General features: G+C 42.2%; 1 protein-coding gene across 1 annotated transcript in view; it reads right to left on the minus strand.

Annotated features, from left to right (window-relative positions):
• Window positions 1-21,432, minus strand: part of LOC112119306 (rab effector MyRIP) — a 343,018-nt gene that overhangs the window by 54,495 nt on the left and 267,091 nt on the right. The window contains exons 6-8 of the mRNA XM_024217917.2: window positions 18,700-18,797; window positions 18,268-18,348; window positions 10,196-10,345 (exon numbers count right to left, since the gene is read on the minus strand). Coding sequence (XP_024073685.2) covers window positions 10,196-10,345; window positions 18,268-18,348; window positions 18,700-18,797 — 329 coding nt within the window. The remainder of the gene's footprint in view (window positions 1-10,195; window positions 10,346-18,267; window positions 18,349-18,699; window positions 18,798-21,432) is intronic.

Raw genomic sequence — 21,432 nt, forward strand, 5'->3', positions numbered from 1 at the left:
GGGGGTTCGGGGGGTGCTGTCAGGGTGTGGGAGTGGCTAGGGGGCAGGGCTACCCCCCAATGGAGTGTCCTCTTTTTGAAAGTATCAGAGTGGTACCCGTGTTAGTCTGAATCTGTAAAAAGCAACAGAGGGTCCTGTGGCACCTTTAAGACTGTTAGTCTTAAAGGTGCCACAGGACCCTCTGTTGCTCTTTTTGAAAGTTCAGATATGGTAACCCTACCCAACGAGCCCCCATAAAGGGCAAGAGGAAGAAGGCATCCTGGGTGCTGCAGGAGCTCCAGGACACATCAGCCCTGAGGAGGGGGAAGGAGCTCTGGTAGAGTGGTCTGAGGAAGCTGCTTGTGCTGCCTCCAGGAAGAGGAAGCGGCTGGTGCTATGCAACCACAACTGCTGTTCCCCAGGAAACCACCACCAAGAGCATGATGGAGAAAGGTGCCTCAGCCCAGCCTCATGTCAGGCCGCCTTCGTCCCTTCTCTGCTCCTTATGTAGGCTCCTTGGGCTTGGGCATCAGTATCTGCCTCAGGTTGCTCTGCCGGAGCTACTCCTTCCCTTCCTCCTTTTGGTGATGCCACGTGATGTCCCAAAGGGCTCAAGGACAGAAGAAAGCCATGCAGAGCTCAGAAGAGAACAAGTCCATCCATCATGACTTGACTTAGCTTGCTGCCGAACCAGCACTCCATGCTGCTTCATTCGAAGCTCCATTTACTCCTGGATCGGGAGAGGTCTGAATTCAATGGAGCTGACTGCATTCTAAAAAGCCCTTGTGAAGCTATTTCACATTGCTGATGTCAGTTTTAGATTGGGGTTAGAAGCTAGGTAATAAGATTGTGTTTTATTAAGATAACCAGGGGGATAATTGAAATTGGTAACAGTTAAAATCACTGGTGCAAGCACTAGAAACCCAGACAGCTAAAGATAAAAAGGAGTCAGCACTCATGTCCAGTGTAGGAAGAAAGGGGAAGAGAAGCTTGTCCTGTGAGGAGAAGAAAACAGACTAAATTTGGCCAAGAGATACTTCAGCTAAATGGCTTCTTCAGCATTCCGAACACAGAAGCAGGCATTTAGCTAGAACATGTGTCAACAGGTTCAATTTCTGTAATATGACGTGCATGGATGATTTGGGATCTGCTTTTGGTTCCTCCACAATTAATGGTGAGGGCAAATTGAGAGTTATGCATTTAGTGGCAAATCAACAGATGCCATTAGTCATAGTAGGACCAAAGTATTATGGGATGGGATTTAAGGAGCTCAGGTAAGGGCTGGCGCCTGGGTGTGCTTCCTTATACCCAGATGCAGAAAGGTGGCTGGGGCTGAGCCTGACATATCTGCAACTATGTGGATCCACTGGCAATGTGCCCCACCTAAAGGAGATGTAACCCAAGCAGAGGCTACTGAAGCTTTGAATCTGCAGTAGTGGCTATAAAGTGGCTCTACAATCTAGGAATAAGATTCATTCTCCTTAATCCTGCAGCATTCCCTGTGACAAGTATTGTTACTTGAGTTTGGTACATACATTACAGCACTATATTAAAGTGCCCTAAGGAACCTTTAGTGCACACCAGCAGGGTCTACACAGATCAATTAATGAGCAACATGTTAGTGTGCTTTAGAAATCACACCCCAGTAATGCACATTATCCCACCATGCAGACAATCCATAAGTCCCATTTTGAAAGAATGACTTGGACACCTAGGAACTTATGGCCAAATTTATAAAGGTATTAGGCACCCATGGGAATCAGGTGTATAGGGGCTTTTGAAAATCTCAGTAGCCGCCTATCTGTATCTTTAGGCAGCTAAATATCTTTAAAAATCTGTCCTTTGTCCCACTGATTTTCAGTAAGATTTAGGCTCTTATGTCAATTTTTGAAAATGGGACTTACGTGCTTTTAAAAAATTTATTGAGTGTATAATGTTTGATTTTAGTGGCGAAAGACTGTTCCGTGTTTGTACAGTAGCTAGTACAATTGTGTCCTGGTCCATGACTAGGACACCTAGATGCTACAGTAATACAAATAAAAATAATAATAAATGTAGGTATTAAAGGCAGAGAGTGTCTGCTTGATCTGTAGCAAGATTAGCCATGTACCATAGCAATGGGCTCTTCGCAGTTAGCCAAGCTGAATTGCGGTTGGGGCACCTACCACGCCAAGCAACGCACAGAAATAAGAATGGCCATACTGGGTCAGACTAAAGGTCCACCTAGCCCAGTGTCCGGTCTTCAGACAGTGGCCAATGCCAGGTGCCCCAGAGGGAATGAACAGACAGGTTATCATCAAGTGATCCATTCCCTGTCACCCATTCCCAGCTTCTGGCAAACAGGCTAGGGCCACCATCCCTGCCCATCCTGGCTAAAAGCCATTGATGGACATATCATCCGTGAATTTATCTAGTTCTTTTTTGAACCCTGTTATGGTCTTGGCCTTCACAACATCCTCTAGCAAGGAATTCCACGGGTTGACTGCGTTGTGTGAAAAAATACTTCTTTTTATTTGTTTTAAACCTGCTGCCTATTAATTTCATTTGGTGCCCCCTAGTTCTTGTGTTATGAGAAGGAGTAAATAACACTTCCATATTTACTTTCTCCACACCAGTCATGATTTTATAGACCTCTATCATATTCCCCCTAACCTGTCTCTTTTTCAAGCTGAAAAGTCCCAGTCTTATTAATCTCTACCATGGATTTATATAGAGGCAATATGATATTTTCTGTCTTATTATCTATCCCCTTCTTAATGATTCCCAACATTCTGTTCGCTTTTTTGACTGCTGCTGCACATTGAGTGGATGTTTTCAGAGAACTATCCACAGTGACTCCAAGATCTCTTTCTTGAGTGGTAACAGCTAATTTAGACCTCATCATTTTATATGTATAGCTGGGATTATGTTTTCCAATATGCATTACTTTGCATTTATCAACATTGAATTTCATCTGCCATTTTGTTGCTCAGTCACCCAGTTTTGAGAGATCCTTTTGTAGCTCTTCGCAGTCTGCCTGAGACTTAACTATCTTGGTTCATTTTTTTCTCTTTTTTTAGCCAAAAGTTCTGTTTCTCCAAGTGGATCAATAATTATCAGTTTTACAATTTTTTTTAAAACTAACTATAAAGCTTCCTAGCCAAAATGGAGTAATTTTTAAAAAGTACATCAACCTTCATTCAGTGCAATAAATAAATACATCAGCAGGTGGCACTGTAACCAAACATGTCATTCAGTTATGTGAACTGCATATACTTTTTTCTTCTTTGGTTGTTTCAAGGTGCAAATCATTGTAGAATCTTAATACAATATGTCATAGATTGGAAACTAAGGTTATAGTATTGACAGAAATTTTCAGACACTTTGCTGTGATGAGTCTACTCTTCCTGTAAAATCCTATCTATTGGCATTCTGCTGTAAGAATATTGTTAGAAAAAGAAATACCAGGCACTTACATCCTCACTCCAATTTTCTCTCTTGACATAGTTCCTAATGAATAATTACAGAACTGACCGTCTTGGAATGGCACCGCTTTTTCTATAAACAGACTGGTTCATTGGGAGCTTCAACATAAGAAGAAGACAGTGTGGTTCTTAACTGATTGGAGGGACACTGGTAACACTGTCCGCACGCAATGCCTCCTATCACTTAATGAATACCAGTGTACACTTTATAAAGCTCACTGCTATAACACTATTGGAGAGCGAATGTTAGTGAACCCTGGATTATAAATAAACTATATAAAGGACCGTCAGTGTAACATCAATTTTTTAAAATCGCTCTTACAATGTCTGAATGAGGGGTTAATGTTCTATGGGCATATTTTGGAATGTATTTACATGGGATCAACAGGAGTACTTTTATTTACCTGAATATTTTTAGGGGAGATAAATTGATATTTGTATCTTTTGTTCTCTCCTTCCCCCCCTCCACCCCAAAAAAGAAAAGAATGGAAGAATGGGTAGTTCATTCATCATTTGATAACGTCTTTTGTTTCTATCTGGAAGCTAAAATGAGGATTAAAAGAAAATATTCCAAGCACATCTGACTGAATTCTAGGAAGGTGACAGTCACTTTAGTTTTATTTCCTCATCCCTCGTTTATTTCACTGTACTTCAGCATCTAGATACAAGAGATAAAATCCTCATCCTATACAATCCTTTAACTGAGGGATAAGCATCTTGTAATTACCATTTTTTTTTTCAAAAGTAAGTAATTTGCTGTTAATTTCATGTTCTGTGCTGGGCTTCAGTGAGGAGGAGGTGCTGCTGCTGACTTTCATAAGGAGGAAACTGACAGGAGCTAACACACTGAAATCCAGGTGATTGGCACCCAGGTAATTGGGAGAATATCCATGCAACACATTCTGTAGAATACATTTCAATTATTCTAAACAATAGATACCAAATTATGTCTAAAAACCTGTTTATATTTTATCTGTATTTTTATATTTATAGAATACATTTTACATGTATTTCTATAGCATGGTTTATGATATATAGTAGTTAGAAGATGTGAATCGGTGTTAGCTGGCATATATTTCCTGCTTTGTAATCCTTTCTTTGCTCCATGCTGCTGTCCTGCTCTGTTATGTCTGCTAAACAGGATCCACTTTGTTATACTTTCTTTGAAATGTTTTAATGCTTTGTATAAAGTTTGGGGCAAATGCTAAGAGGTGCTGAGCATACGGCTTCCACTGATTTCAACGCGTATTTTGTTTGAATAAGAGCCAAGTAAGGACTGCAGGTTTTTGGCTCCTTCTTTTTCTCAAGCAAATCATTTAAACAAGTAAATAACTCTCAGTATATTGTATTCCTCACAGGGAGTCAAACCGAACCCAAACCTGAAAACCAGTTCAGAGAGGGGTTTTTGAGTGAACTGGAAACTGAATCCGAACTGAAAACCTCCGAGTTGCAATGAACCTGAACTGGAACCAAACCCAAAAAAACAAAAATCTGTAACTAGTTCAAAATCACAGGTTCAATAATCCCGGGGGAGGGTCTTTTGGGTTTTCTGAAGAAGGGTCTCTCTCTACTCCTCCCCTAGAGAGAGAGGGGAGGGGGAGAGACTAAACTTCCCAAGAAGCCATTGAAGGTGGTGAGGTAGAGAGGGGTTCTGGGATTGGTAGTTATCCTGTCATGCCCACTTGAGGACTGCCCATAGAAGGGAACTATAACTCCCAGAACACCTCCCTTCCCCCACTGAGGGCTTGGTTCCTGCTCTGCAAGTCAATGTAGAAAGGGCATTTTCTGGACTGAAATTTATTTTGTCACTTCAGTGGTCAAAATATGACTGACAGTTCTGGAGGAAGTTTTACTTATGCGTACAAATAACTTATTTTAAAACAATTTTTCTATAAGGAAATATTTATCATTGTATTCTTTTGCTAGAAGTTACAAGCATAATGCAAGCATAAGTGTGCGTGACATTAATCTGCAGGAAATGTACCTGAACTGGTTCAAACAGGTTCAACGTGATTGAAATGGTTATCAAACCATCATTCTAAGTTAGTGTCTGAACCAGAACCGAACTAAAATGTTAAAACATGTTGATGAACCTGAGCCACAAGTGACCTGCAATTTTTAATACAGTAGTTCGACTCCCTGATTTCTCACATAATTAGTTTAACTGGCACATTTCTGTTTCCCCTGGACTGCACCAATAATGTGGATTTTAATGAAATACTCCTCTTTCCTATATTCCTAGCTGTTTTAAATACACTAAATTATGAATGAATTTCTATTTACATTAGCATTATTTTAGCCAAAATATAAAGACCACTTATATACCAGTTACAGCACATTGGGATGCCTGCATTCCGTCAGTACACCAAATGGTTGTTTGCTTTAAGCTGCAGTGACTTATAGTAATGGAATATATTGAAAGGATACAAAATAACCTGTCCCTTGTTCAAAATTCCTGACATCTTAACATTGTCTATTGCGCCAAACAGTGCTAATGACAAACAGATGGAGTCATCCATCTCTTTTTATGGGACACAAGGAATACAACATTCAGTCTTACATCAGCAATTTAACATTGGCATGGGACTTTGAGGAAATTTGGGAAAAAAGAAGGTATTTTATAGCTAGTGGCACAGCATAGTACTTACAATTAAGCAATTAGAATATATTTCTGAAGAGATGCTTTTAAAAATACATATATATGGAGATCAACACATTTTTCCAAAATCAAAACAGTCAAATATGTCAGACAGTCTGTTTCTATTTACTCTGTTGCCCTTGATTTATAACTTGGGCTGTATTCATACACTATTTATATTAGAACGATAAAATGCTGTCTTAACTAAACTAACAATTATTTAGAAACAAGCAATTTTGGACAATTGGGGAGGTCATGCAGACCGCCCAACGGCATTTTCCAGCAGACACAGATCAGACATGTACAATGGTTGACATTAAAAGTCAGCATTTCACATCAGTTAGAACACAGTGGTATTTAAGACTATAACAATTTCCCTCTATACTTAGATAGGTGATATCTGTAATAAACTGTGTGGGTAAATGTGGATTTTTAATGCCTTCTGCTGTAGCATGCAATCTGTTTAAACAACTGTGTGATTAGGTCTATCATCCTGATTAAATTCAATGTGTTACCATCTTACATACAAAAGGAATACACTTTTTGCACCTAGGGTAATTTGCCAGTTTTGCATTACAAAAAAGATAGTTGTCCTATCTCTCTCCCATACTCTGTGCATCTTTCATTCCCTGTTCACATTCTTGTTCCACTTGATTTAATCTAACCTGCTTTTGCTTGCTTCACTCAGGAATTTGGTTGGTTGTGAAGAAATTCCTAAACAGAAGAAACTCTGCCTACAAAATACTTATTAGGAGATGGGTCTATGTATACAGCTCTGGCCCTGATAATACTCTGTCTGGGATGGCTCTGAAAGAGGCGTGAGCTGAAGAGGCTGAAACTGCCTCTACTAGACTGGTTACAGCCTTTTTAGTTTGTGCATATATAATCTCACTTATCACTGGTCAGTGTGAAGCTTTCTCTAGTGAGCATGTGCATCTAAATGTCAATTTCTGTAGAATTTACGCTTTTATTTAAGAACAAAAAATTAAGTTTCTAGTATCTAGTTTCTAGTAAATTAAGATAACCTTCTCAAAGGAGAACTTGTAAACGAATGCAATTCAGTCTTGAGTCTGCAGACAGATGCAGGTCTCCTCTGATGCTCATATCTTTGCGAAGCACAGCTCTTATTCAGAACCATGTGGCCACTGACCGCTCTCTGCTTGCTCCATGTGAGGCACTTTGCAGCCACAGGTTCCACAAGTATTCACTGGGAACTCAGAGCTCTGTTTTGCTGATTTGAGGGTAGATTAGAGTTTCAATAGAATCCAGATGGACAGGCTTACTTCTGTTCTATTCAAATTCTTATATGGCCTCCATCACGTCTAAATAGCCAATACAAACTGATGGCAGTTAAAGATTTGTAGCTGGTTATTATAAAGGGACCAACTTTAACACGACCAGTTTTATCTGTCCAAATTTCTCCACCGAGTCTAGTACAACCGAAAACAAAGAAGAGTTTCACTGAAGTGAAATTACAAAAATAGAGATATGATCTTGTCTGCTATTTCTCTACTGAATCCCAATGTGTATTGATTGCATGTTGAGTTCTCCAAATGCAAAGGAACAGCAGGATTCAGTTTGCTATTAAAAACTTTTAAAATAATACCTGAAGATTTGAACAGAGCATTCCTTTTGTTCCCGAGGCAAAACTCTCATTGACTCAGTGGCGGATTTACTTTTTTTTCAGCCCCCAACATGGTGTCACAAACAAGCTGTCCAATAGTTGGATATCACGGTGTCTGATATGCTTGTAGAATCATAAGAGGGGTGTGATGGATAGAGGGATACATGGGCAGAGGGATACATACATACAGTTTCACAGGGATCCCCTGGGTCAGATATATGCACAATGAGTCACTAAAGGATGGTGTGAGGTCTCTACCAACAGCCAGTAGCCCACTGGTCATCATAATCATTGAGAAATGTCTGTACTGATGATAATTACTATGAAGTTATGTGCACATGCTGAAAATTATGTTAAGGCAGTATCCAGAAGGTGGCATGTCTCAGAAGGTTCCTTTTAGGCAGGGGGTAACAGACATTTATCCTCCCGTCTGGTCATTGTGTGTTCCAGTATATGCCTATTTGCAGCCTGAGCCACATGCTGATAAAGTGTTTGTGAAATCTACAAGGAAGGAGTATACAGGAAATAACCACTTTATGAACAAGGACAATGGATTGTTCTAATATATCTGGAGTGCAAACAGGCACCTGGGACCTTTCACTGAGAAGACAGCTGACAGAGTGACTTGTCTTATGAATGGAGGGTCACTGCCAAACTTGGCTGTAAAAAGGTGGAAAGACTTCAGGTGAGCACGGCTCTGTAAGACAGGTAAGTAGCTAAGTAAGTAAGTCTAGTTCTACAATGCGTGTTATGATTTTTTTCTATAGGCAACCATTTGTTTCCAATTCGTCTACTTGCTATCACTTGTATCTCTATACACTAAATAAACTTTTACTTGTTTTCACTAATGAGATGTCTCACAGCCCAGGGTACACTTGGGAAGTGTCAGAAGGGAGTCTAAAAAGGGAAATGAATCTCTCAACATAAAACATCCAATCCAAAGAAACTACTGATGCTTATTTTCACCCACTTTCCCTTATTGCTGTAACTGAAATCTTACTATTGTAGCCTGTGTAGATTTTCTTCACTGCCTAGCAGGTGCTAACAATGTTTTGCTGAGAAAATAAGCAAAAGGAGGGGAAAACACTCTGTAATATAACATGGGGCCTACACGATACTCTGCAGCTGTGGTTAGTTTATTTGTTTAGAGAGGTAGGAAACAAAATACAAATCAACATTTAGACTTGTGTTAACAGCTCACAAAACAAGAAATAACATTTAACAGACTCAAAATACAGCAAACCAAGGTTCAAAAATTATTTTAGAGAAAAAAGCACCAAGGATCAAATCTTGTTTCCACTGAAGCTAACACAAGTTTGGACTTAATGGTGAACATTAGAATTTGCGCCCTCCTCCCCAAAAAACCCACATCCCCAATATAGTAGGAGGTCTCCACTGCAAAAAAGAGGCTCAAGGTCTTCAATGAAAAAAATGTAGGCACAAAGTTGTGTCTGTATCTTTTTGCACACCTCAGTGTATGTAGAGAGAGTCCCGATATTACTGTTTAAATCACCCACCCCTTGTATGGCTGATCCAGAGCACAGTGGAATAACTGGACAGGATCCTATTGACTTCAGTGGACAAAGTAGTAGTATATACATTGGAAAAGACTAGCTTGAAACTTATTCATTTCTCTCAGTCCAGAGGATACTCTGGAACAGTGGTTCTCAAACTAGGGCCGCCGTTTGTTCAGGGAAAGCCCTTGGCGGGCCAGGCCGGTTTGTTTACCTGCCGCGTCCGCAGTTTCAGCCGATCGCAGCTCCCAGTGGCTGCAGTTCGCCGCTCCAGGCCAATGGGGGCTGCGGGAAGCGGCGCGGGCCGAGGAATGTGCTGGCCACCCTTCCCGCAGCCCCCATTGACCTGGAGCAGCAAACCGCGGCCAGTGGGAGCCGCAATTGGCCGAACCTGCGGACACGGCAGGTAAACAAACCGGCCCGGCCCGCCAGGGGATTTCCCTGAACAAGCGGCGGACCGGCTTTGAGAACCACTGCTCTAGAACACAGTCCCTGTTCGCCCTGTGAAAGAAAAGTAGGGGCAGCCATGCCAGAGTGGGGATTTTCAAAATGATCCTCAACATTTACCATCCAGGCACAACATCATCTGTTCCCCCACTGTTTGCTGTGATGATTGATGATAATGAAAAAAACTCCCTGGGCTGCATTCTGTGGTCTGCTACAGCGGTGCCAAGTGGATGAAAACTTAACAAAAATGGCCAAGAGAACATTCCTCTTGCAGTGAGGAAAGCGTCACTGACATAAAGCTGGCATAGAGGGTATTGGAAGAGAGAGGTAGTGTGACAGGAATGACCAAGGGCCCTGCATCTCACCTGATCATCAGATTGTGGTATCCAAACAACATTTACTCTTTGGATTTAATGCTCATGCTTTGTATATTTGCATTTAACAGTCTAGTCAGCATGCCCATCTCTACTATCTCTATTTTCCACTTTCTTGCAGCAGAAAATTTAGATGGTTGAGTTTGGTCACTCACCCATAATGTGTAGGATCCCCTGCGACTGCCCGGAAAAGTCAGCATGCTCTGATCTGAAACAGCAACAGATGCCAGACCGCTGCTTCTGGACTGTGGCCAATTAAAATCAGCCTCCGCCTGCTCAGCTTTACTTTTTTGCTTTCTTATAATCTGTAGGGTTGAAATAGAGAGAGAAAAAAAAAGGTTACTGGAAAGTACTGCCAGAGCCATATGGCTCAAAATGCACTGGCTGTGTCAAGATGAACAGCGTGGAATAGAAAGTTTGAGTTTCCTTTAGCTTCGGCCCCAGCTAATTCAAGTTTGATCTTCACAACCTGCACTTATTTCTTCTTATCTGAAGTCAGAGAATTTGCAAGTGCATAAGAGAGTTACAATAAAGTCATTATCTAATATCTGTAGGAACACCAGAGCTGAATTAAAACAATATGGAAATCTATAGCCCACCAATGGTACTTAATGTGATCTATATCTGGAAGCCAAGTATACATTTTCTAAGAATAAGAATGCATAAGTAGATGAATATTGGTATGGAATCACAGAATAAAGGATATGGGCTTGATTTCAAAAGTACACCTAACTCCTATTGACTTTTAACGGGAGTTAGGTGCTTAAGCACCATTTCCTTAGATTCATAGATTCTCAGGCTGGAAGGGACTACTGTGATCATCTAGTCTGATTTCCTGCATAACACAGGCCATTGAACTTCTCTGAATTTATTCCTGTTTGAACAAGAGCATGTTTTAGAACAACATCTCATCTTGATATAAAAATTGCCACTGATGAAAAACCACTTCAACCCTTGGTAAATTGTTCCAATGGTTGACTGTTAAAAATGTACACCTTATTTCCCAGTCTGAATTTGTATAGTTTCAACTTCCAGCAATTGGATTATGTTAAGTCTTTGTCTGCTAGACTGAAGAGCCCATTTTCTAATATTTGTTCCCCATGGAGGTACTTGAAGACTATAATCAAGTCACCCCTTAATCTTCTCTTTGTTAAACGGAACTGGTTGATCTCCTTGAGTCTAAGGGTATGTCTACACTGGCAGAGCTACATCGCTGGCAGCTATATCCCCACTCAGAGAGTGCTGAAGGGAAACTGCTGTTGTGTGTTCACACTGTCAGCTGCCTGCGCAATAGCGTGTTCACACTTGCGGCACTTGCAGCGGTATTTGGAGCAGTGCACTCTGGGCAGCTATCCCACAGAGCATCTCTTCCTCTTCTGCCACTAAGAATTGTGGGAAGGCGGAGGTGGTAGCTGGCATCCTGGGTCTTGTCCCAATGCCCTGTGATGCATTGCTTTGCATCCCAGCAATCCCTGTGCTTCTGTCCACATTCGGCGCCATCTTTCAACGGTTTGTGTACTGCACGCTCTGCCTCTTCGGTCTGCAGGAATGGACCCCGCCCTGTTGACCAATATGCTGCTCGCTCTGACTAACACATCACAAGTTACAGTGGAGTTATTCCTTAAACTACAAAGGCAAGAGTTGTACATTGATCTCGCCACATGTAGTAGCTACGACATGAGATTGCTTGTGGCATTCATGGAGGCAGTGACCCCAGTGGAGCGCCGCTTCTGGGCTCGGGAAACAAGCACTGAGTGGTGGGATCACATCGTGATGCACGTCTGGGATGAAGAGCAGTGGCTGCAGAACTTTCAGATGAGGAAAGCCACATCCATGGAACTGTGTGATGAGCTCGCCCCAGCCCTGCGGTGCAAGGACACGAAAATGAGAGCTGCTCTGTTGTTGGAGAAGCACATGGCAATTGCACTGTGGAAGCTGGCTACTCCAGACAGCTACCGATCAGTCGCTAACCAGTTTGGAGTGGGAAAGTTGACCTTTGAACTCATGTTGATGGAAGTGGGCAGGGCCATTAATCACATCCTGCCCTGAAAGACCGTGACTCTGGGCAACATGTGTGACATTGAGGATGGCTTTGCACAAATGGGCTTCCCTAACTGTGAAGGGGCAATAGATGGCACTCACATTCCAATTCTGGCACCAGACCACCTAGTCACCGAGTACATTAATCGGAAGGGGTATTTCTCTATGGTTCTCCAAGTGCTTGTGGATCACCGTGGGTATTTCACGGACATTAATGCAGGCTGGTCCAGAAAGGTGCATGACGCACACATCTTTTGGAACACTGCCCTGTTTAGGAAGCTGCAACCAGGGACTTTCTTCCCGGACCAGAAAATCACCGTAGGGGAAGTCGAAGTGCCCACTGTAATCCTGGAAGACCCTGCTTACCCCTTAACGCTGTGGCTTATGAAGCCATACACGGGGAACCTTGACAGCAGCAAGGAGTGGTTCAAAAACAGGCTGAACCAGTACAGAATGACTGTTGAGTGTGCTTTTGGCTGTTTAAAGGCCCACTGGCACTGCCTATATGGGAGGTTGGACCTGGCTGATGACAATATTCCTATGCTTATAGCCGCATGCCGTACGCTCCATAATATTTGTGAAGGGAAGGGTGAAAGCTTCACTCAGGGCTGGACCACTGAGGCTCAGCACCTGGAGGCTGAATTTGAACAGCCAAAGACCAGGGCTATTAGAGGGACGCAGCATGGGGCCACAAGGATCAGGGATGCCTTGAGGCAGCAATTTGAAGCTGAAAGCCACTAATATTTGTTGCTATGCTCAGGAGTGCAGTGCTTGTAATGCTGGGAGGTGATTGTGATTGGTGCAGAGGATGCATTGTGAAGGTTTAAGAAAATTGCCTGTTGCTTTGCAGAGCTCCGTTTGCTTTCAATTAATGGAATAAAGATTGCTTTCAAACCAAAACAATTCTTTTATTAAAAAACAACAACTGGAGGACAGAGACAAACAAAAGAACACATCAGCACTGTGGGGATGGGGGAAGGGAGGGTCCCAGACAGAGGTGGAGTCCCGGGATGGTTAAAGATTTGTGTATGTCCAGGTATCATATGCAACCTTGTCCACAGGGCTGCACTGTGACGGGGCAGGAATGGAAAGCAGTGGGTGCAGACTGGAGTCAGGAGGTTAAGAGTGTGTTGGCGGTGTCTGGGGGGTACACGGGAAAGAGTTTTGTGACAGCGGCTGCAGGGGAGGGTGGGTGTGGAGCTGCTTAGTTTGCAGTGCTAGTAGCGCCTGGAGCGTGTCCACTTGGCACTCCATAACATTTAAGAACTGCTCCATGGCTTTGTTCTGGCGCGCCACTTTCTCCTTTCGGTCCCTCTTCTCGCTGTCCCACTACTCCTTCAATTCTTGTTTTTTGGCCGCAGCGTGCATCATGACATCACACAGAAAATCCTCTTTAGTTCTTCGTGGCCACTTTCTAATTCTGCGCAGCCGTTCAGCCGGCGATAACAAAGAGGGAGGCTGGGCTCCCAAGGTCATCTCTGTGAAGCCAAAATGCAACATTTTACAGAAGCAGTATTGTTTGCAACCCATAGACCATTGATTCAGTGATTTAAAACACAGCCGCTATTCACATACCTGTCACTAACTGGCTGACCCCAGGCAAGCACACATGAGCCACAAGACCCCCAAAACGGTGAGTAACAGCAGGGGCTGGGGAAATCACTGTTCCAGGACGGTACTGTACACTGGGCACGTGGCTCTTGGGGAGAGCCAGCACTATAGGGAGGGCCTTATAATCATTACTGTCCCCACATTTTCCACAGGCTGTGTTCATTATGGAAGATATCTTGATGCTGAGGGTGAGCAGGGAATCGAGGGAGGGTCTTCCCCACACTGCAGCTTCTGCCCTGGCCCTTATGTGGCTCCCCCATGTGCAGCAATGGTCCCTGCCCCCGTGACGGCAGAGTGGTGCAGGAAAGTTACCCTTAATGGGACAAAGCAGCTCTGCCAAAGAACCTGCGGCAGTGGATTGCCCAGTATCTCCATGAGAGTTTCGTGGAGATCTCTGAGGCAGATTCCCGTGAAGTGAGCGAATCAATCAACACCCTGTTCCGCTGCTCAGACTAGGCATGTGGTGGTAAGAGCACCATACAGACACAAGCCTGCTTTCTGCAACCCTCCTGCCCCCAGCAACTTGCTTCAGCAATTCCCAAGATCAAAGCCACTTACCAGGGGCCTCCTCTCCTGTTTGTGCTTTGCCAGGATCTGACAGCTGTGACTGGCTGGCCTTCTCCGGGGTAGAGAAGAGCTCCTGGCTGCATGCATCTCTGACCTCCGAGTCGTCCTCTGCCTCTGGATCCCCCTCCCACTCCACATCTTCACCCAGGATTTCCTCTTCCTGGCTCAGTCCCTCTCAACTGGCACGCAAGCCACCAAAGCATCCACTCCAGATCTTTGTAGAACTGGCAACTCGTGGGCGCAGCACCGGAGCGGTGGGTTTGCCTCCTGTGCCTTGTGGTAGGCGTTCCGCAGCTCCTTCACTTTGACCCTGCACTGCACTGTACCGGTCATGGCCCCTTTCTGTCATGCATCATGAAATCTGTCCATAGGTAACATAATTCCTACGGCTGGAGCGCAGTTGGGACTGGACAGCCTCCTGTCCCCAAATGCTGATGAGGTCCAGCAGCTCAGCATTGCTCCAAGCGGGGGATCACCTGGTGCGTGGAGCAGGCATGGTCACCTGGAAAGATGCACTGAGACCACTGCATGCGTCATCAAGCAAACAGGAAGGGGACTTTCAAAATTCCCAAGGAATTTAAGAGGTGGGGCTCACGGTTGGTCACCTGAGGGCAGGGCAGTGGAGTTCAAATCACAGCATTGTGGGACACCTCCGGGAGGCCAATGACAGCGCTGTAATCTACCACGGTGTCTACACTGGCACTGCAGCACTGTAGCCCCGGCGCAGAAAGCTGTATGCCTCTTGTTGGGGTTGTTTTTTTATAGCGCTGCAACTGTGCAGTTTCTGCGCACTAAGTGCCTTGGCAGTGTGTACACCTCAGGAGTTACACCACAGAAAGCTGCTTTACTATGCAGAAACTTGCCAGTGTAGACAAGGCCGAACACTATAAGGCACAGTTTCAATTCCTTTAATCATTCTCGTGACACTTCTCTGAACCCTCTCCAACTTTTCAACATATTTCTTGAATTGCAGACACCAGAACTGGACACAGGAATTCCAGGAGTGGTCACACCAGTGCCAAATACAGAGAGAAAATAACCTCTCTACTCCTATTTGAGATTCCCCTGTTTATTCATCCAAGGAACGCATTAGCCCTTTTGGGCACAGCGTTGGACTGGGAGTTCATGTTCAGCTGATCATCCATCATGACCCTCAAATCTTTCAGAGTCACTGCTTTTCAGAATACAGTCCCCCATCCTGTAAGCATGGCCTATGTTCTCTGTTCTTAAATGTATCCATTTAGCCATATTAAAACACATATTGTTTGCTTGCATCCAGTTTATCAAGCAATCCAGATTGCTCTGTATTGGTGACTTTTCCTCTACATTATTTACCACTCCCCCAATTTTTGTGTCATCTGAAAATTTTATCAGTGATGATTCTGTTGGGATATGTTAGGTTTAAGTAAAGACCTGGGAAGCTGCTGGTATGCTGACATGGCATTAGGGAAGAAAGGCACAGACAGGCAGTATTTCTTTGTTTAATAAATAAGTTGCCATATTTTTCCCTTCCCTGTTGCTTGTTGAGAATTGATAAGCCTTGCAGCTGCGTAAGAAATGTAGTTGTCTAAAAAAATACCCTTTGTGTAAAAGAAGGGTTATCTCCCCCTCCCTTCTTTCCTAGCTACACAAGAGAGCCCTGGGTCATGGCCCCTTCCTCCCTCCCCCGAGAACTGCTGATTAAAGAAATTTGTAGCAACAAATTATTGCAAAGAAATGTATTTTCAAGGTAAAAATGCCTGTATAACATGCGTAATGTTGTGAACAATATAGAGGGGTGGATATACTAATTGTATGGGTGTTTCTATTACTTAATAAGCGTTTTTCGGGTGTTGTACCAGATGTAGGCATTTACATACTAACTTAAATAAAAGGAGTGTGCTGTAACTAATCCAGTGCTTACTCGACAATTGGGTCGAGGGGAACAAGTATCGCAATAAAGGATCCCATCTAGTCAATCCGCCTCTGGGTCAACCTGCTCCTTCTTCTAACAGATTCTATGTTTTCTTCCAGGTCATTAATACTAATGTCAACTAGTACGGGGCCAAGAACTGCAGGACTCCACTAGAAATACATCTACTTAATGATGATTCCCCGTTTACAATTACATGTTGAGACCTATCAGTTAGCCAGTTTTTAATCCATTTAATAGGTGCCATGTTAATTATATATTGTTCTAGTTCTTTATCAAAATGTTATATGGTACCACGCGAAATGCCTTAAAGAAGCCTAAGTATATTACATCAACCCTATCACCTTTATCAGCCAAACTTGCAATCTTACCAAAAAAGGTTTCAAGTTAGTTTGACAGGTTCTATTTTCTACAAACCCATGTTGATTGGAATTAATTATTTTACCCTCCTTTAATCAAGGCTTGCGTCAGCTGCTCCATTATCTTGTTTGGGGTCGATATGAGGCTAACAGAACTATAATTACTATAGTTGCGTTTACTATTTTAAAATATTGGCACAACATTAGCTTTCTTTTAGTCTCCGAGAACTTCCCCAATGTTCCATGAGTTTTGAAAATCGACATTAATACTAAACGATCTGTTCGGCCACCTCTTTTAAAACTCTTGGTGAATTGTCCGGAGCTGCTGATTTAAAAATGCTCAGTTTTAGTAGCTGCTGTTTAACATCTTCCCGAGTGGAATGGAAAGGAAAGTGTTTCACCATCATCTGATAAGATCACATCATCTGTTCCCCCGCTGTCCCCCCCAATACAGAACAGAAATATTCATTGAACACCATGGTCTGTTCTGCATTATTATTGACAATTCTATCGTTCTGCATTATTACTGACAATTCTACCATTTTCATTTAGTCATGGACCAATACCATAGTTAGGATTCCTTTTGTTCCTAATATACTTTAAAAATCCCTTTGTTTAGGTCCTTAACTCTGCTAGCCACTGATTTTCCCTTCTGTCCTTTTGCGTTCCCTATTGTCTGTAATTGCTAGCTTCTGATTTATATTCATTACTGTGAACTTCCTTTTTTGTTCATTTGGTATATATATATTTTATAGCTACCTTCACTTCCCCCCTAAGTGTTTGAAAATGTACCTTTGAAAATCTACTTCATCTGCAGACAAAAAAAGATTGAGTAGTTTATCTAATCTATCTCCCTGCAAGTGTAGGATTGTTCTCTGTAATACTTGAGCTCGGTGCAATATTTTTGACACAAATTCGCCAAAGAGATTCAGCCAGAAGGGTTTTTTCAGGCTAGATTCAGAAAGGCACTTAGGTGCTATTCGTAAAACAGCAAGAGGAGGAGGAGGTGACCTGTTACCCAATAGCCCACTGGTTAGGGCACTCATCTGCAATATGGAAGCCCCCATACAGGCAGATTAGGTATCTGAACCCCAGTCTATCACCTTCCAGGTGAATGCTCTAGCCACAAGGCTATAGAGGAGAACACGCTCCCCTGTCCTCTTCCAATGACGTTTCCAAATTTCCTTTGTTTTAATTTTAAAAAGCAGTTAAAAGTGCCTAAAATCAAAGCAAAATGTTTCATTTGACCCCAAATGAAATTTTTGGTGCTTTGTTTTGCCAAGAAATTTTTTCATTTCAGATCGCTCAGGAACAATTTTTCCCCTCGATTTCTCGCACAGCTCTATGTAATGTATGTGTATGCACATTTCCCTGTCTGATTTGTAATGGTCTTTGGGAAATTATTCTATAGTGAAACAGATCTCATCGACAGGCAGCTTTTGACAAACCTGCCAACAGTTCCAATTTGTCTGGGGTGGTCCAGGTTTTTAAAACCTATTCAGGAGAATCAGTCTTCTGACCAATTTCCCAGGAGCTGCTGCAGCAGGAGGCAGGATATTTTCCATTGAGCTGTTCCTCTCCTGGATATTCTTGTCATCCACACATACACATTCAATCCTTTTCTGATATGTATCATCTTGCGTGAGTTAAATCAAACCTTGATAGACTACAGGGCTGTCTTCTAGCCATTTAATATTCCAAAGAATACAATTCGCAACAGCAAAGCTGCATCACATACCTTCTGCACTATGGTAGTGGCAAGCTCTTCAATCAGTTCCTCCTTATGTTCCCGTAAATAACAAGCCTCGTTCTGTTTGTCCTGCACAAAGATACAATTTATAAATACTACAGAGTCACATTTGAGTGGTATTTTTACAAGATCAATATAAAAATAAAAATGAGTAACATCCTACTTCGCATTGTATGCAGAAAGAACTGAATGTAAATAACTCTAATTTATTGGAATATCCTGTATTTCTGAAGTGGAACATGCGTGCTATCTTGATGATAACTTTCAGAGAAACAGCACACAATTCTTTTAGCTAATGCAGTAAGCTAATTCATCACTGCATTACGTTTTCTTTGATTTTCACTCACCTTTCCACTATTACTTGAATAAAGAAAAAACTGATCTATATAAGCCAGCTGAATGTTATTAAAATTTTTTTACCAGGCTTTCACCATATGTCTCTGCCTTGGAAATGGCTTCTTCTACTGCTTCTTCTGCCACACGTAAGGCCACAGCTAGGGTGTCCATCATACTATGTCCTAGTCAAAAAGCAAACAAAATACCCACATTTATGCTCAGCTGCAAAATTCAGACCAAGATTCTTCAGCTTCAGTAATTCTTAGATCTAGGATTTTGGTATAGTCTACTGCAGAGATGCAGAGCCAGACCTCAATCCCAAGCTGATCAAGATGCACAGGAACATAAGAATGGCCATACTGGGTCAGACCAATGGTCCATCTAGCCCAGAATCCTGTCTTCCAACAGTGGCTGGTGCCAGATGGTTCCGAGGGAATGAACAGAACAGGACAATTAGCAAGAGCCATCCCCCGTTGTCCACTCCCAGCTTCTAGCAGTCAGAAGTTCAGGGACACTCAGAGCGTGAAGTTGTATCCTTGACCATGTTGGCTAATGGCCATTAATGGACCTATCCTCTACCAACTTCTTTAATGCTTTTTTGAACCCAGTTGTACTTTTAGCCTTCCCAAATTCCCTGGCAATGAGTTCCAGAGGCTTACTGTATGTTCTGTGAAGAAGTACTTCCTTATGTTTGTTTTAAACCTTCTGCCTATTAATTTCATTGGGTGACCCCTGGTTCTTGTGTTATAAGAAGCGGTAAATAACACTTTCTTATTCACTTTCTCCACACTAGACTTGATTTCACAGACCTCTATCATATCCCTTTTTAGTCTTCTCTTTTCTAAACTGAACAGTCCCAGTCTTTTTAATCTCTCCTCATAGAGAAGCTGTTCCATACCCCTTATTATTTGTGTTGCCTTCTTCTGTACTTTTTCCAATTCTAATATACATTTTTTAGGTAAGGTAACCCGAACAGCACGCAGGATTCAAGATGGATTTATATAGTGGCATTATGACATTTTATGTATTATTATCTATTTGTTTCCTAATGGTTCCTAACATTGTTAGCTTTTTTGCGTGCTGTTGCACATTGAATGGATGTTTTCAGAGAGCTATCCACAGTGATTCCAAAATCTCTTTCTTGAGTGGTAAGAGCTAATTTAAACCCCATCATTTTATATGTATAGTTGGTATTATATTTTCCAATGTGCATTACTTTGCATTTATCAACATAGAATTTCATCTGCCATGTTGTTGCCCAGTTTTGTGAGATCACTTTGTAACTCTGCAGTCTGCTTTGGACTTAACTATCTTGAGTAATTTTATGTTGTCTGGAAACTTTGCCAACTCACTGTTTACTCCTTTTTCCAGATTATTTATGAATATGATAACCTGCACTGGTCCTAGTATAGATCTTTGGGGGTCCGGTTATTTACCTCTCTCCACTGTGAAAACTGACCATTTATTCCTACTCTTTGTTTTCTATACTTTAACCAGTTATTGATCCATGAGAGAACCTTCCCTCTTATCACATGAATGTTCACTTTGCTTAAGAGCCTTTGGTGAGGGGCATTGTCAAAAGCGTTCTGAAAGTCCAGGTACGCAATATCAACTAGATCACCCTTATTCATGTGCTTGTTGACCACCTCAAAGAATTCTAATAGATTGGTGGGGCATGATTTCCCTTTACAAAAGGTGTGTTGACTCTACTGTGTTCATCTATGCATCTAATCATTCTGTTCTTTATTATAGTTTCAACCAATTTCCCTGGTACTGAAGTTAGGCTTACTGGCCTGTAGGTGCCAGGATCGCCTCTGGAGCCCTTTTTTTTAAAAAAAATCAGCATTACATTAGATATCCTACAGTTATCTGGTATAGTGGCTGATTTAAGGAATAGGTTAAATACAACAGTCAGTAATTTTGCAATTTCGTATTTGAATTCCTTCAGAACTCTTGAGTGAATACCATCTGGTCCTAGTGACTTCTTAGTATTGAATTTATCAATGTGTTTCAAAACCTCCTCTATTGACACCTCAATCTGGGACAGTTCCTCAGATTTGTCACCTACAAAGAATGGCTCAGGTGTGGCAATCTCCTTCACATCCTCTGCAGTGAAGACCAATGCAAAGAATTCATTTAGCGTCTCTGCAATGGTCTTGCCTTCTCTGAGTGCTCCTTTAGAACCTCAATCGTCCAATGGCCCCACTGACTGGGAGGCTACCTGCTTCTGACGTACTTTAAAAAAATTTTGCTGTTAGTTTTTCTGTCTTTTGCTAGTTGCTCTTCAAATTCTTTTTTGGCCTGCCTAATTATACATTTACACTTGACTTGCTATAGTATATGTTCTATTCTATTTTCCTCAGTAGGATTTGACTTTCAATTTTTGAATGCTTGCAGGCATTTCACTCGTGACTGTTCCTTTTAATTTTTGTTTAACTAGCTTCCTCATTTTTGTGTAATTCCCGTTTCTGAAGTTAAATGTTACTGTGGTGGGTTTCATTGATATTTTTCCTCCAAAAGGATGTTAAATTTAATCACATTATGGTCGCTTTTACCAACTAGTTCAGCTATATTCACCTCTTGGACCAGATCCTGTGCTCCACTTACGCCTAATCAAGAACTGCCTCTCCCCTTGTGGGTTCCAGGACTAGCTGCTCCAAGAAGCAGTCATTAATGGTGTCTAGACATTTTATCTCTGTATCATATCCTGAGGTGACATGTTCCCAGTCAATATGGGGACAGTTGAAATCCCCCATTATTAATGAGTTTTCTGTTTTTGTAACCTGTCTAATCTCCCTGAGTATTTCACAGTCACCA

Source organism: Terrapene carolina, unplaced genomic scaffold (assembly GCF_002925995.2).
Source record: "Terrapene carolina triunguis isolate 2854851 unplaced genomic scaffold, T_m_triunguis-2.0 Scaffold34021, whole genome shotgun sequence".
Taxonomy (NCBI): domain Eukaryota; kingdom Metazoa; phylum Chordata; order Testudines; family Emydidae; genus Terrapene; species Terrapene triunguis.